Genomic DNA, 15,951 nt, shown 5'->3' on the forward strand with positions numbered 1-15,951 from the left:
AGAAATCAAAATAGCTTTAATAGGCAAACTCAAATTAAAGTTTTACACTGCAAGTATACGTTATTCTATGACATGTGTGTTTGAAAAGATGTAAAATTAGATTTTTGAAATTCAAATAATTTAAAATGCCTGAGGGAAGGTAGATGGTACAAGGGGGAAGGATGCAAAGAAGTTGCCTCATTATTAAATTTACTTTGTAAATCTGGATTTTCAGATATTGGGTTTTGCTTATATGGATGCACTATGTGGACTAAGCCACAAATGGCCAAAAGATGCAGAAAACAAAAAAGCCACCTTTTTGTTGCCACTCTGTCCGTTGTGTTTTTCCTCCACCAAGAAACCACCAACCAGGCAGGGACCATGTGCGTGAATGGCTGGATGGATTCTCTCAAGGAGCTGTCATTTTATCAGTATGAGTGCCGTCTCTGCCAGAAAAGGTCATAAGCCCTTTCTGACTTTACAGTAGATAATCTTCAAGAGATGCTGTGATCAACCTGCTGATGAACCTCTTCAACCTGAGCAAGTCTGGTCTTCAGCTCTCAGCCATAGAGAGGCTTAAAAATAACTAAAGAATTAATTAACCATGAAAATGGAGATTACATATACTTCTGTTAATTTTTTATTTTATATCCTTCAATGTTTCCATTGCTGTAATAATGGAGACTGGATCAGACAAAGGTTTAACACAACCTCACTTAATCCAAGTGACACATCAAGTACTGTTGCAGTAAATGTAGAACTCTGCAGCATACCCTCTCTAAACACACAGGCCTGGTCCGGCAGAGAGCCTAGGGTATGGTGTGGCAAGGGATTGGGGATGGGGTGAGGGAGGGGGGATTCAGTTCACTCTCAAGGATTCGAGGCAGACTCTTCCACTCCTGAAAGGTGCATGAAAAGGTCACCGAGTTCAGTTACATCATCTTCCTCAGTAGCTGGGATATGTCGGCTTTCTCTATCCTCAATAAAATCCCAAAGCCGGACAGAATTGAAGAACTGTAAAACACATAGCCATTCCAGCTCCAGTCAATGAAATGACTGTGAAATGTAGCCCCTGGTATCTAAAAGAGCTGTCTGAGCCTGGCTTTTAAAGGGGAAAGAAAAGAAACACTTTCTCCAAAAGAACATTTCCGCTGACTGATCTCTTTGATTGCTGGCTTTCCAGACTGCTCCAGAACCACCGAGATCCTAATGGATGTGTCCGGGTATATTTTTAAAAGCCTAGAAGCCTGATCTGGCCCTCAAGAAGGGAAAATAAGCCATTCACCACCCTCCTCCACTCCTTACCCTCACAGTGCCTTCTGAGCTAAGCTGTTTCCGAGGTTTCTCAGGTTCAGCTCTCGTCCCATCTGGGTAAGCATGCAGATAAAGGCATTTTCCTCCAAAGGGGCAGGTCCCTTTGCCTTGCTCAAAGTATTTACAGGCTTTTTTCCTAAAGAGAAGAGAGAAAGCAAAAAAAGCAGTCTTTATTCTTTGGCCTGGTTTCGGTCTAGATGAGAAGATAGGAAGGAGATGATCTAGTAGCCTTTAGGGCTGAGATTCTGGCCTATGATTCAAAGGCAAGGGCCAGATTGATCCATCCGTCTGTCCAATAAATTCAATAGACCAAGAGTCTGTGGAACAGATTTCAGGGGATTCATTATGCTGGATAGGAAAGAAAATTATTATTTTCACTAGCCTCTAAAAACTGAAATTTATATTTCTGTTATGAATTCAAAACAAACAAAAACAAACCTCAGTCAAGAGAGTTGCTGTGATATCCTGATGCTAAAATCTCATTATCTAAGTGCAGGAGGACAAATGGCAAGGATGGTCCAGCCTCTGGGCAGCCTAGCCTGTCACAGGGACTCTCCCTGACCCCACAAGCTAGCTCCTCTATTCTTGGGCCAGCAGGGCCTAAGGGAGCATTCAGTTCAGGAAGCTCTCTCATGTTAAGTACTGATAAGTAACATCTGCCCTTATCTGAACATTTTATGTTCTTTCACAAAATCTTAGGGTGAGCTCATAGGGATGATCAGATACAAGGCAGCTACAGGGATCTGGTTTTCACTTGAATTTGACCCCAGTGATCCAGATGATGTCTTCTTTAAAATATTTTGTAATCAGAGAAGAACCAGGGTCCAGAAAGAAACAAGAGTTTGATTCAGATCACTTATTGGGTCAGTAGCAGAGATGGGACTAGAACCCACAATATGATGCTGCCTCTAGGTCTAAATGGTTCAGTAGTGGCACTTAAGATTGCTTCTTACTGTATAATCCCATAGGCATTCACAAAACTTTAAAAGTTAGTCTCTTATAGTTGCTGCACAATTAGAAAAAGGACATTAAAAAAAAAATTAAAAATCAGTCTTCTCAAGGTTTTTTTCTACTTCATACCTTTTGGAAATTTTAATTCATTCTCAAATATTAGGAAAACTGAGACCAGTGAAAGCTTGGCAATTATGAATCCACTGAGGTAGAAGATATGGAACCATAATCTTGTTTATAGGCATACTCTTTCTAAAACCTAATTCTAGATTCCAACATCAAATGGATTTAAAGCAATTAAAAAGCTCAAAGGGATAAAATGATTGTTGTATGTGAAGATTAAGCCTTGAAGGACAAAACCACAAAGTGTACAGAAGTGTTTGCCATTAAGAGAAAAGGGATCCTAGCCCCAAACTGAAGTCCAGCGTAGGGATACTATGATTCTTCTTGAACTCCTTGTTTCATGAGGTCTTAAAAAAAGCTATTTTTCCAGAAGGGAGCAACCTATAAGGAGGTTACAATAAGGAGTAAGATGAAGGAAGATCTCAACATTCTCTCATCAAAGATCCCTTTGTTCCTGGTCAAGGTCTGGATCCTGAGCAAAAATCAGCTGGAGTCTGACCCAATCTTGTCTTGTATCCTGGAGGGACCAGTAATACCCACAGTGACCACAAGGAGTTAAATAAGCACAATGTTTATCAAATAAAAATATAGGAAAGAGTTAACATATTGAGTTCATTCACTCATTGGGTAAGTGGAACAGATAAAAGAAAAAGCAGTTTTATATATAAGAAGCTAGAAGGAGCTCCTCAAGAAATTAAAAAATTCAAAAGATGTGACATGAAGTAAGTGACACCTAATGTCAATCGAAAGGAATCCAGCATATCTCCTCATCAGATGTGACAAGGATGTCTCTAAGGCAGACATCCTTTGGAGAGCTGAAAGGATCCTATCTGCCTGGGTCCTGACTTAGAGGCTTCATTTCATTTCACAGAACCCCTGTGAATGCAGTACCAATCAAGAAGCAAGCTCTTCATCGCTTACCCCATTCCCTGCTTAAATGCTTCGATCAGTTCATTTTTCTTATTCTGGTCTTCAACCCAGTACACACTTGGGATTACAAATTCAGATATTACTCGGCATTCTGGACAGGACCTGTAACAAGCATCAATTGGAATAAATTAGCATTGTATAAATAAATATGCAGCCCCAGTAGTAACTGGATTGCTATTTGGGGTTACTTTATTCAACCCAGTCAAACCAGAACAGATTACTGAAACAAGAACCAGGGAAAACTGCTTGGTGAGAATGTTAAGACCACATGAATTCACTCAAATGACCTCAATTCAAAATTTACTATCCTGCGTCCACAGCACTCTGCCAGGATGTACTAAACAAGATGTGTTTACCTACTTTTCAGGTATGCTCACAGTATGAAGCAGAGGAAAGCAAGATATCAAAACAAAGTATAAATAACTGATAAAATTTTGAAGATTCCAAGGCAAAGTCCCCTATCAAAACCATCTTCCCTTTATTGTCTCCCTCAGTGCCTAAGCTCAAATAACAGAAAAAATGCCTCCGAGCTACCTTCCTCCCCTCCACGGGGTTCCTGACATATGGCTGTTAAGCTGCTTCTTGAACTTAGACATCTGTCTTATGAGACAGCCTACAATCTATAGACTTCCATGTTGGCCCCAGTACACAGGGATCAGAGAATTAGAATTGAAAGGACCCTTCTAAACCTCCTCAGTCACTCCTTTTACTAATAAGGATTGCTGCTAGAGTGATTTCTTCTCCTAAGTATCTTTTTCTCTGAACTAAAATACTTTTCTTCAATAATCCACCATTAGTCAATCCACCCCCCCTTGAATCCTAAAGTCTGTAGTTTTCTATTAAAAATGCAAAATTTCCTAAGTGTCTGTGAACTATGACTGTTATATTATTACTAGTTCACATTGCCAAAGTATTTTCCTCACAGCAATCCAATGAGGTACTAAGTAGGACAACACAAGGACTGGTAAAACCCATTTTACAGACGAGGAAACTTTATTAGATATTAGAGGAAGTTTATTAGATATGACTCTCAAGTTGTGTTAAAGCCATAACTGCATCTGGCTAAGGATTCTGTTGCTAAGACTGATCCTCTCTCCATTTCACCAAATTGCCTGGCTCTTCCCTTATTCTTTCAATGGATAAATGTGGAAATATGTATAGAAGAATTGTATATGTTTAGCACATTGGATTACTTGCTGTGTAAGAGAGGGGGGAGGGGGAAAAGGAAGAAAAATATTTGGAACCTAAGAGTTTAGCAGGGAGGAATGTGGAAAAGTATGCATGTGTTTTGAAAATAAAAAGCTTTAATTAAAAAAAAAAAATTTTTTTTAAAAAGATTGTGAAGATCCAATGAGGTAATAGTTGTAGAGCACTTAGCACAGCGTCTAGCACTATATGAATGTTAGCAGCTGTTAATTACTGTGTGACTATTTTGTCCATTATAGAATTTATAGCAAATAGAATTTATCTAGAGTTTTAAGGTTTATAAAGTGCTTTATAAATATATTATTTGATCCTCAAAGTGACTTTTATCAGGGAAGGAACATTATTGTCACTATTTTACAAACTGTAATTGATATATACTGAATGGCCTGTCTTGGATCACACAGCTGGCAATCTATCTGTGAGCAGAACATGAATCCGTGCCCACCAGACTGCAGGCCTCTAGACCACTGGGCTGAGGGCTGCAGGGGCACTTGGACATCTGTAAAAGAAGTGGAGCAGGAGGGGCAGGGTCTGCCCTGCCTGCGAGGGGATACTCACTTGATGATGGGATTCTCAAACTGCTTGGCGCACCTCCACTGTCGGATGCAGGACAGACAGTACGTGTGGCTGCAGTTGGAGAGGATCCCAAACCTCCTCTCTGAGGCTGATGGTTTCTCATAGACTACTTCCATGCAGATGCTACATACTTTCTCCTGACTTGCCTGGAAAGCAAAGGCTTTCTCCATGTCGTGTTCAAAGGTTGCCATGCAGAGCTGCGTTGCCAATAAGGGAAGAGACGGGGTTTTTTAGAATCCTCTGCAGCGGGGAGATGGAAGACAACATAAACTGGGTCTGTCCCAGGCTGACCCTCAGCAGGGTAGGGGGGACGGGAAGCTCCTAACAGTGGTGGCTCCCCATGGTCACCTGACTGACGAGCTAGCTGCTGCCTGGGGACAGCCTTCGCCCCCCACCTTCTCTGGTTGCAGTCTATTACACACAGTTATCCCTTTTCAAACTATGAGGCAGCAGATCCTACTCAGGTCCAGACTCCAGAGGCAGCCCAGGGCTCTTTCCATGCTCACCTCCTCCTAAACCCAAGTCTCAGAGCAGCCCCAACAGGCAGGCGATAGACAAGAGTGCTGGGGCAAAGACCCCTCACTTTCTTAGGAGGGGCTACAAAATTTCACATCACGAGGCTCAAGATTCTCTTGGTCCCAAGTCACTTTAGCATTGTCTCAACTACATTCCTGCCACTCTCCACCTGTTATCTGTACATGGATTGACAATGATACTTTAAGACGTTCTCCCTAAGCTCTGCCAGCTGCCACCCAGGCTAGACCTGAAAGGGAGGGAGAGGAGAGAGGTGCTATGCTTTGCACAATTTGTAGACATGGAGCTGACTGCATTCCAGAGGTAAATAAAAATGCATTTAAAAAAAAATCTACATTGTTTTGCCAAGGTCCTAGAGCTTACATATAATTTCTAGGCAAATGCTTGTTCACAGAACAGGTTCAGTCACTACACTCCTGTTCCATACACTACTGTAAAGCACAGTAACATGGGCAGTGTCTTGTCCAGGCCCTGGGGAAAAGTGACACTGCTTTAAGCAGTTTGAAATGCCTTTTTAAAAAAATTAAATATCTGGAAATTTGATTCTTTACCTTCTCATGCATCTTTCTTTGCTCTGAGTCAAAAGGATGCAGGACTTGTAACCTACAGATCTCACAAACATCGCCATGGAGATAGACACAAGCATCACCGAAGTGGCACTCGCCGGCGGCTGCGTAGGGGCACAGCTGCTGCTCGTTACCGTCAGAGCTCCCGGCCTCCACGTCATCCAGGCCACTCCGGATGGCTTCTAAGTAGGAATGAGGCTTCATCTCCATGCTACTGTTTGAGTCACTGCAACCTCCCAGCTCATTCACAGCACAGGGCCTGGTCTTTTCTTCAGTTAAGCCACACAGATCTTAACACATAAAAACACACCAAGGCACATGCATGTAAAAACAGCAGAAAATAGCCCATGAATCTGAAGGAAGCCCTTAGGAACCCATTCCCTGAAGTCAACTCAAAGTCCCTGCGGAGCTCATCAGCCAGAGTTCCCTATTAAGTAAACCTTAACTTCTGCTGACCTCCACACATGCAGTACAGTGACCCTGTCAAAGACAGCACACTGGGATGGGTAAGCCACTGATTTGAACCAGTGTAGTACTTTTATGCTACTGTCCACTTCCAAGAGTTTGTTCCAATAATCTCTTTGGCTGCTAAATGCCACCCATTAAAAATACTTTGTACACTTCCTTTCCCTCTAAGGATCCCAAACAGATTTTTCAATAGAGACAACCTTCTGATGGCCCCCAGATACGTGGCTATAAATGACAACGATAAAGCTATAGAACAAGAGCTTGAAAGAAAAATCAAACACAGACAGTGTATCTGTTAAGAAGCAGAAGAGATGTCAGATTTATCCCAAGTACTTAGCACTGGACCCCAGATAGGACTACTCACCAAAGGAGAAGGCAGCTGACAGTCAACTGACATGACAATTGTTCTAAGGTCACGATTTTATTTTATGGAGATGATAAAATCAGAGGAGGCAATTCAAGCTTAAGCTGTGCTACCGTGCTTGAAGCAGAATGCCAGGCAGGAATACTTAGTGACCACTCAGCTACATTGCCCTGGTCAGACCCTAGGAAAGCTAGAAGGAGACCCAGAGGAGAATTCGGTCCCTGGGCAGAACACAGGTCCTCAGTCTCTTCCATAAAAGACGCATAATTCGGACAAGCAGGCGTGCAGAAAGCCCACGACAAGGGGGAGCGGCGCGGAGAGGGAAGGAAAGGAGAGTGCAAGGACAGATGCCGGCTCCGCCACTCACTCCGGTCTCTAAGCACCAGTGTTCTCTTCTCCCGCTTGCCAGGTTCGTGGGAGCTGCTTTTCATCACAGACGCAGTCACGTCAGGGTGAGGGTGCGGACTGTGGAAAATTGGGGATGGCAGGCCGTGAGGCCCGGCCCCCCCTGCCGCGCTGCTGGCCGCCGCCGCCGGCCTTGTGTGGTCGTACCTGCAACACCACAAAGAGAGAAGCTCGGCGCGCCACCCCCCAAGGCCCAGGCTCCCACCACAGCCCTCCAGTTCCAAGGCCCTCCTCATATGGGGTTTCCCTTATCTGTGCAATGACAGCCAGACCAGAGGACCTGGAAAGCCAAACACTGAGGTGAGAGCAAGGGTGTCCAAGGCACAGGAGACCACCAGCTTAGCAAAAACCCAAGACTGTTAGGTTCTTACTAAGTGCTAAGTCAGTACTTAACAATTCTCTAGTTCACAAGGAAAAAGGGGAAAAGACACTTTCAAAAGTACCCTACACCCCACACAGGAAGGCTCCTTCACTAGGAGAGTGCTCAGGTTTCCAGGTGTGCCTTTCCAGTTGTGTCATCATAAAGCCTGTGGGCGAGGGAGCGCAGAAAGCCGGGGAGCCAGGAGGCTCTAGCCCCAGTGCAGCTGCCGGCTTCTCACATGGAGCCCAGAGACTCCCTCTTCAGTCTCTCTGAGCTTTTACTTCCCTATCTCCTGGGACTTTAAGAGGGAAGAGTTTTGTGGATCTCCAAGTCCAACATTTAAGTGAATATTTCAAGACCACCTGCTCTGAACCCAGGGAGCCTGAGTTTAAATCTGGCCTCTAATTTCTGTTAGCCATGTTTCTTTGGCCAAGTCCCTTAAAATCTCCCCAACTGTACAGGAATGAGGATGTTGGATTAGGTCTCTAAGGTTCCTTCCAGTTCTAATTTTATGCTCTTATGATTGAGAGCCAACATGGAGATCTCTCCTCCTATCCTGTGTGTCTCATGTGTGTAGGGGTGTGTGTGTGTGTGTGTGTGTGTGTGTGTGTGTGTATACACATATGCATATATATATGTATACATACACACACACACACACATACTCATACGCATGCGTGCACATACCCACACATGGAAGTCCCAAGATTATAATCCCAAAATAATGGTTAATATTTTTCCAGGAAAAACAACAATACCAGGATGACTATAATCAGCCACACCCACTTAAGGGGTTAAAGAGGGGAAGGGAATTCTACTTAAAAGGCAGAAAGCTGCCAGGACTTGCTCAGGAGGACCCCCCATCCATTACCTCTACCGCCCCAACTCAGATCCACTATGAGGATTCAAGTGATTGTAGCTCCTTTCTCCTTCTCTGGGAACTTTCATACTTAAAGGCTTTATGAGTCCCAGTCCCAGAGGTGCTGGGTTTATTGGGATGCTCTTGCCTGCAACGAGATCCATAGGCACAATAGCCTTTCTGGTAGAACTTGCAGATTGTAGATGGCTTGCTTGTTGATAAGTCATGTGAAAACAAGCACTGGCTCCCTTCACGACACACACCATGCATGAAATACCTGCAGAGAAAAAAGAACAAAGAAGTATCTATTAGAAGGAGGGCATACCACACATTACCTGACATTCAATTCTCATGTGTAAAATGGCAAGTTATAAATGACTGTGGTCTCAAAGTCATGAAGACCTGGGTTCAAGTCCAATTTTTCCCACTTATAGTATGATTGTGGGTAAGTCACTTAATTCTCCAAACTTCAGTTTTTTTCATCTGTAATAATGGGAGTAATAAGAACTGTGGCGTACCTATCTCACAGGGTTGTTTTATGCTCCATGTGAAATAATGTTTTAAATAAGGTGCTCTGCAAATCTTAAAATGATACATAAAAAGTGTCATTTATTACTGGCTGAAATGCAATCTTAGTTGTTGCCATTCACTTGTTTCAGTCCTATCCTACTCTTTATGACCTCATTTGGGATTTTCTTGGCAAAGATATTGGAGAGGTTTACCATTTCCTTCGCCACCTCATTTTACAAATGAGAAAATTGAGGCAATGAAATAACTTGTCTGCAGTCACACAACCAGTTAAGTTTCAAGGACAGATTTGAACTAGTTTTCCTGATTCCAGGCCTGCTGCTTCACTCACTGCACCCACCCCAGCTGCTCTCCAATCATGGTGGATTACTATCAATTAAGAATCTAGACTTATATTTACCAATTTAAGAGAGATAAACACCCATGTTTATCTCTCGCATGTCTCTGCGTGTGATGTACCATGCAGAGACATCACACAATGTAGTCAATCCTCACGGTAACTGATGGCTCTTCGTAAAGCAATGAAACAAGCCTGCACCTTCACAAATTTTTCCCTCTAGGATCCCTCTCCTCCTTTGGAGAGGCCTTGTGCTGCCTAATGAATTTCATCTTATCTCCCTGCTCCCTAAAGCCAAGTTCTTACCTATCTTTGTGCCCTGAGCATTCAGCACAGTGCCTACCATAGAAAAAGGAATTTAATAAAGGCTTGTTGAATTATCAGCACAGTAATCTGTTTTTATTTTCTCTCTCTCCAACTATTTTCAATACCATAAATATCAAGTCTCTCCTCTGGACAACGCAGTGTTCTTTGTACATTTGCTGAGAGTTGGTCGGGGCTCTCTTGGACTCTTCTATGCCTCAGAGCACTGAGCACAGTGCCTGCAACATTGCCTGCTCCCAGATTACATCCTTAGGAGATTGAATGGGAGAATGTAACATATACTAAAAGATAGACTTGGTAAGAGGTCTTGGGATAGGGGGAAAAACACCTTGGGGAAGGTGGAAGAAGGAAAAAAAATGGGTGCTGCTATGATAGTCAAAAGATAAAATCTCTAGTTTGAACCAAGGCTGAGCGAGATTCACAGGAGTTTGGAACCAAAGAAAATCACCCCCATACAATCTTCTTATTTTACAGATAAGGAAAATGAGTTAGATAGCGAAGTACTGGCCTAAGAGATTGCCAAGCACCACCTCCTTCCTCCACAAAGTCTTTTTAACTAGAAACCACCTCCGGAGGTGACCCAGAAGTCTTCTCTCAGTTTGTTTTAGTCAGGGTAATACAAAAACATTTACCAAATCCCAATCTACCAAAATAAAGGCCACCCTCACTGAAAACTGAAAAAGAATGGGAACCTTGAGACAAAGGCCTTTTTACATAAAAGGAAAGAAGATTGAGACTTGACTACCTGTCCTGCCAACAGGAAATACTAGCTAAGAATAGCAATAAATCCAACCCCCCCCCAAAACAAAATAAAAAACAAAAAACCCCACAACTCCAACAACTAATTATTCTTCTAATTATTTAAGGGATATAATTATTACACAAAAATGGGGTATAGCCCTAGCCTTTTGAGAATAAAAAAAAAACCATAATCCCTTCTTGAGTAGTAGTATCTCAAGATAACTTAGTTAAAAGGGCACAATACTAAAGTCTAAATTTTGATGAATTGTCACTTTTTACAACTTTTAATAATCTAATGGAAACAATATTAATTACCTACTCAACACAAAGCACTATGCAGGTAATACAAAAACAATCTTTTTAAGCAACTTACATTCTATTTGGGATTTAACTGACATATATGACATAAGACAAAATAAGGAGACATAAAAGACATCAATAACTCAGGAGAAGGAAGGAGTCAGAGATCCACCTGAACTAATATGACTTGAAGAGACCTAAGGATTTTAAGAGACTTGAGGAGTTGCACGATGCCAGATTTGAGAGAGAACTTCCCCAGATACACAAAGGTCAGAGTCAAAATGGCCCAGTTTGGAAGGAAAGAGTGGAATATACATTATTCCAAGAAAGCCTCCAAAATGTATATAAGGTTATCAGTGTGAAATAAGTAGGTGGGAGGCAGATTATGGACAGCTTAAAATGCTATATGCCTTTTGTTTTATCCTAGAATTGCTTAAGGTATTTGAGCAGGCCAGAATTCAAAATTATCACTTCAAAACATTCCCCCCTTCATCATATACATATATATGTATATGTACAAATATACATTTATTTATGTATATGTTTGTGTGTATATAAAAATGTTTAAAATAAGATTGTATTATACTTTATACTAAAAGTGACTTTCCAAGAAGTGCTAGATACGTATATAAGGTATCAGTGTGAAATAAGTAGATGGGAGGCAGATTATGGACAGCTTAAAATGCTATATGCCTTTTGTTTTATCCTAGAATTGCTTAAGGTATTTGAGCAGGGCAGAATTCAAAATTATCACTTCAAAACATTCCCCCCTTCATCATATACATATATGTATGTACAAATATACATTTATGTATATATGTTTGTGTGTATATAAAAATGTTTAAAATAAGATTGTATTATACTTTATACTAAAAGTGACTCTCCAAGAAGTGCTAGATACAATCTGTGCTTCCCCATCTCTGAGTATAGGGACCCCCTTTTAACATCAAAAATTGCAGATTCAAATTCAAACACAAGAGGAGAAAGTCTACGGAAGATAGCTCTGCTTATTTATAAATTCACAGAATACTTACAAATGACACAGATTGAAAATCACTGGTATAGAGTTGAGATTCAACTATCTTCTGTAAAAGGTCAGGTATTATTTTTAATTGTGTGTGTGTGTGTGTGTGTGTGTGGCAACTGGAGTTTATGTGACTTGCCAAGTTGTCACACAGCTAGTATTATCTTGAGTTTGATTTGAATTCAGGTACTCCCAAAGTGCTCTATACACTGCACCATCTAGTTGCCCCTCCCCCCTACAGTAAAAGTAAGGATATTATGCAGGTGCTTAAATAATGAGAACAAATTTCCATAAATGTTTTAATTGATGAAATTCAAAATATACGTTAGCTGAGCGCAATTTTTTGTAATACAAGTCCAATAATGAGAAAAACTGAATTCTTTTTGAGGCAGTGTCAATTAGGCTTCAAAGTTTTGTTCCTTACCATCAAAAATCAATTGCAAATGTCAATTTGTAATGATATGTATTTCATCTTTGAAAATGTCTTCAGGCCAACAGATTCTACCAAATACCAGTATCAGTGAGTATATGATTTTAATAGAGTGAAAAGGATAATAATTTCAAATAAGATTTGGTTCTTCATCTGTTACAATTAAATGATTTAATTAACTCAACATCAGCTTTCTTTACTTGGCTTACAAATGAGTCACTTGGGACACTTGCTTTGGTTGCATCCTGATTCCTTTACAAAACGTGCGTTTTTAAAATTTCTGAACTTTTGCTAGTTTCCTGTGAGTTGGGAATAAGGTAATGAAAATTTGATGTTGCTGTGTGTTATACTCTTTTAGCACTGTTCCACTATCAATGCATAAGAAACACAATTCTTGCACATATAATTCAAAAACAAAATAACTCATATTCCACTATGTCTGTTTTCAACATTCAGATTTTGGAGTTTCAAATTTTTCTCCCTTCCTTCCTTCTTCCCTAAGAACCATGTACAATGATTTTAAACATATATCCACATTATTCATGTGAAAGAATCAGAACACAAGGAAAAAATCACAAGAACAAAAATACCAAAAAACAAACAAAAAATTAAAACATTTTCTTCTATCTGCACTCAAGACATCCATCCTCTGGATGTGGACGGCATTTTCCATCACATTGCTCTGGATCACTGTATTTGCTGAGATGAGCTAAAGTTTAACATAGTTGATGATCACTCCACTCCATTGTGTTGTAAAAATGTAATATTCGATCCATTTCTTTCTTCTTTTCTTGTTTTGACACAATGGGCATGCACTTAATAAAAAAGAAAATGGTCACTGCAATTTGTAGTGGCCAAGCAGCAATGCAGGGATAAAGAGATTACAACAGACCATCTCTTGACAGTTATTCAACTTTGGGATTGTGGCGAAAAAGCAGACATACACAATATGTAAATAAATGCATGCAGGATTATATAGTAAAGTTAACAAAGTTGTCTTTTTGGGAATGCAAGTTTCTTTCAGAATTGTATACATAAAGGTGAATTTATATCCCAGCAAGACTCAAGAGGATGAAACAGGGCTGGAGATGCCATTTGGGGAACCACTCAGTAAAGATTATTTCATTCAAGAAACGTTATGGCCAAGATTTCCAAAAGTGAGAGCAGGAAAGGGGGGGGGGGCGGCGCAAGAGAACCCCAAACCAAACAATGACAAAATAGACAACAAAAGTGCAAAGATTTTGTATACAGAGAACAAACTGTGGGGGTAAGGCAAGAAGGGAGCCTTAGCAGATTGATCTGTGTTTTCAGAAAAATCTAAGTCAATGTCTGAGGAGGGGAGTGATGAAGACAAGGGAAAGGGGGTAAGGAGAATGGAAGTGTATGGTGAATGTGAGGAGAAATCAATAAAGGAGGATTAGAAAAGTTACTGTTGAAAGCATACATCTGTTACAGACTTAAACAGGGAAGTGCCCAGGAATGCTTGCTATATATAGCAAGAGATGTGCTATAGCTTACTGTTCTCAGACTCCTCAGAATTAGGGAAGGAGAAGAAATTTTCACACTACACCTTAATCCCAGTTTCTCTGTAGCCTCTAAGGGTTCTGAACTCCATAAAGGCCATTCATTCAAATGTTTAAATTGTACCTACATTTAGTGGCCTCCTCTGGCACCAGTGTTGTATTTCACAAACCCCCTTCCCACCCCTCAAGTTTACTAATATACCAAAAAAATTTACTTCTTAGAACTAGTAAAATTTTTTTTAAAAATTAAAAATTTAATAAAAATAAATTAAATTTAAAAGTTCTCCATACTGTCCTGCAATTGTACTACATGCTAGGCCCTTGCTAAATATGGGCTGCTTTCATTCCTAGATACCCACTATCCCTAGTATGAATTATCTTTTCATCCCTGAGACCTAATAAATGAATGAGGGTTGGGGACCCAGTTAAGACTATGGAAAGTTCATGGGACTGGTCCTGATGGAGAATTCACTATATTTTTCAATCCACAGGAAAATTTAGATTGGGGAAATGTTGTTCTAGAAGATTACTGTAGAATTTCATAGACCTTTAGAGCTAAAAAAAAAAAAAATCTAGTCTCACCTTCACTTTAAAGATGAGGAAATTGAAAGCTAGATAAAGAAGGGAAGTAACTTGAGAACTCAGATATCCTGAACCCTCTGCCCAGTGGTCATTCCTCTGCACCTTACTAGCTTCCCACCAAAATCAGGACTGTAAAGTATCTGATTTTGGATTCTTTTCTATTCTCCAAAAATCAAAAGTGCATTTTCTCTGAAAATCATCCCTCCTCCCTCCAGTTTTCAAGAAAAACATACCAAGCAAGATACAGAAAAGTAAGACAACAGGAAATCCCCATATCTTCATGATGGGGAAATACGGGGGGGGGGGGGGGGGGGGGGGGGGAATGTGACAACTTAAAATGTCTTGCAAATTTTTAAAGAACTAAATCTCTTCTCAAATAACCCTTCCTTTGTTTCCATTTCTTCATGTGGTAGTATCTCACACTTGCGTGTGCGGGCACAGGTGGGCACACATACACACAACCCTCCCCTTCTAAATAAGAATGTCCCCCCTCATCCTATCCAACAAAGAGTTTAATCAGCTTTTGCTGATGTGAAAGTCTGCTGTTTCTCAAGCAAGCACTTTCTAGTTTGGGAAAGTTCTAATGGTTATAAAGTTCTTCTAAAGCTAAATTGTCCACTTTTTGACTTCTACTCACCCATTCTCCTAGTTCTGCCCTATGCTTTCTCAAGAGACAGCTCCCTTCAAATGCTTGAAAATAGTTACTTCCGTACACCGCCCTCCACGTACACACACAGACAACAAATCATCTTTTCAGGCTAAATATCTCTATTTCATTCCATAGAGCCTTATGGCATGATCTTAAGAACTTTGCCAATTTCAAAAAAAGAATTTGAAATCCATGGAGCTGTGCAGCTCTTGGCAAGCTGCTTCACCTTTCAGCCCCAGTTTGCTCATCTGTAAAATGTGGATAAGCTCTACCTTAATGGATTAGTCAGATGACACAGCACATGTCAAAGACTACATAAGTGTCAGAATTTTGCCACAAATAAAACTTGAGCTTACCGGTAGTTTCTTTTTTAAAAAACCCAAATCCCAGCCTAGCCTTGGAGTGCCCTCCTCTGGTTGGCCACCAAAGGGTCTGCAATGCCTCAGTGATCACATCTGCTACTTCTTCCGGCAACCAAGGCATGTGACATGTCTAGGTTGCAGAGATGGACTCATCGGAAGCAGCTTGCACGCCTCTTCTCTCCTTGTTTATCTTGACTATCAGCTCCCTTTCTAGACATTTTGGCTAAATCCTTTCTCCTTGGCAGAGAAAACAAAAGAAAAGTCTTGAGCTGAACAACATCAAGGTTATCCCACAAGCCCCAGCAATGCTTGTCTCTTCTCTGATCCTACTGACAATAGGAGAGTCTACTTGGTGTATAGTGAGGGACCCAATAAAATCACCAATCCATCAAAGATGGATTCTGACAGCTCAGTCCTGTGAGAAAAGACCAGGTCTTAATGTCAGAAAGACCTGGGCTGAGCTCTGGCCTCACCACTTACTAGCTTGGACAAATCACTTCAGCTCTGATTCTCAG

At 40.9% G+C, this 15,951-nt stretch overlaps 1 protein-coding gene across 5 annotated transcripts in view; it reads right to left on the reverse strand.

The window, feature by feature from the left end:
• The window catches only part of MKRN2 (makorin ring finger protein 2), a 24,075-nt gene continuing 8,124 nt past the window's right edge, over nucleotides 1-15,951 (reverse strand). For 3 of the 5 annotated variants that reach the window (XM_074283883.1, XM_074283882.1, XM_074283886.1), the window contains exons 2-8: nucleotides 8,785-8,913; nucleotides 7,379-7,563; nucleotides 6,165-6,469; nucleotides 5,062-5,276; nucleotides 3,289-3,399; nucleotides 1,285-1,429; nucleotides 1-993 (exon numbers count right to left, since the gene is read on the reverse strand). In XM_074283883.1, the coding sequence (XP_074139984.1) occupies nucleotides 850-993; nucleotides 1,285-1,429; nucleotides 3,289-3,399; nucleotides 5,062-5,276; nucleotides 6,165-6,469; nucleotides 7,379-7,563; nucleotides 8,785-8,906 (1,227 nt within the window). In that variant the 5' untranslated portion in view covers nucleotides 8,907-8,913 and the 3' untranslated portion in view covers nucleotides 1-849. Of the gene's footprint in view, nucleotides 994-1,284; nucleotides 1,430-3,288; nucleotides 3,400-5,061; nucleotides 5,277-6,164; nucleotides 6,470-7,378; nucleotides 7,564-8,784; nucleotides 8,914-15,430; nucleotides 15,674-15,951 lie in introns of all 5 variants that reach the window. The other 2 variants (XM_074283884.1, XM_074283885.1) reach the window with 1 other exon arrangement.

The sequence above is a fragment of the Sminthopsis crassicaudata genome, chromosome 1 (assembly GCF_048593235.1).
Source record: "Sminthopsis crassicaudata isolate SCR6 chromosome 1, ASM4859323v1, whole genome shotgun sequence".
Taxonomy (NCBI): domain Eukaryota; kingdom Metazoa; phylum Chordata; class Mammalia; order Dasyuromorphia; family Dasyuridae; genus Sminthopsis; species Sminthopsis crassicaudata.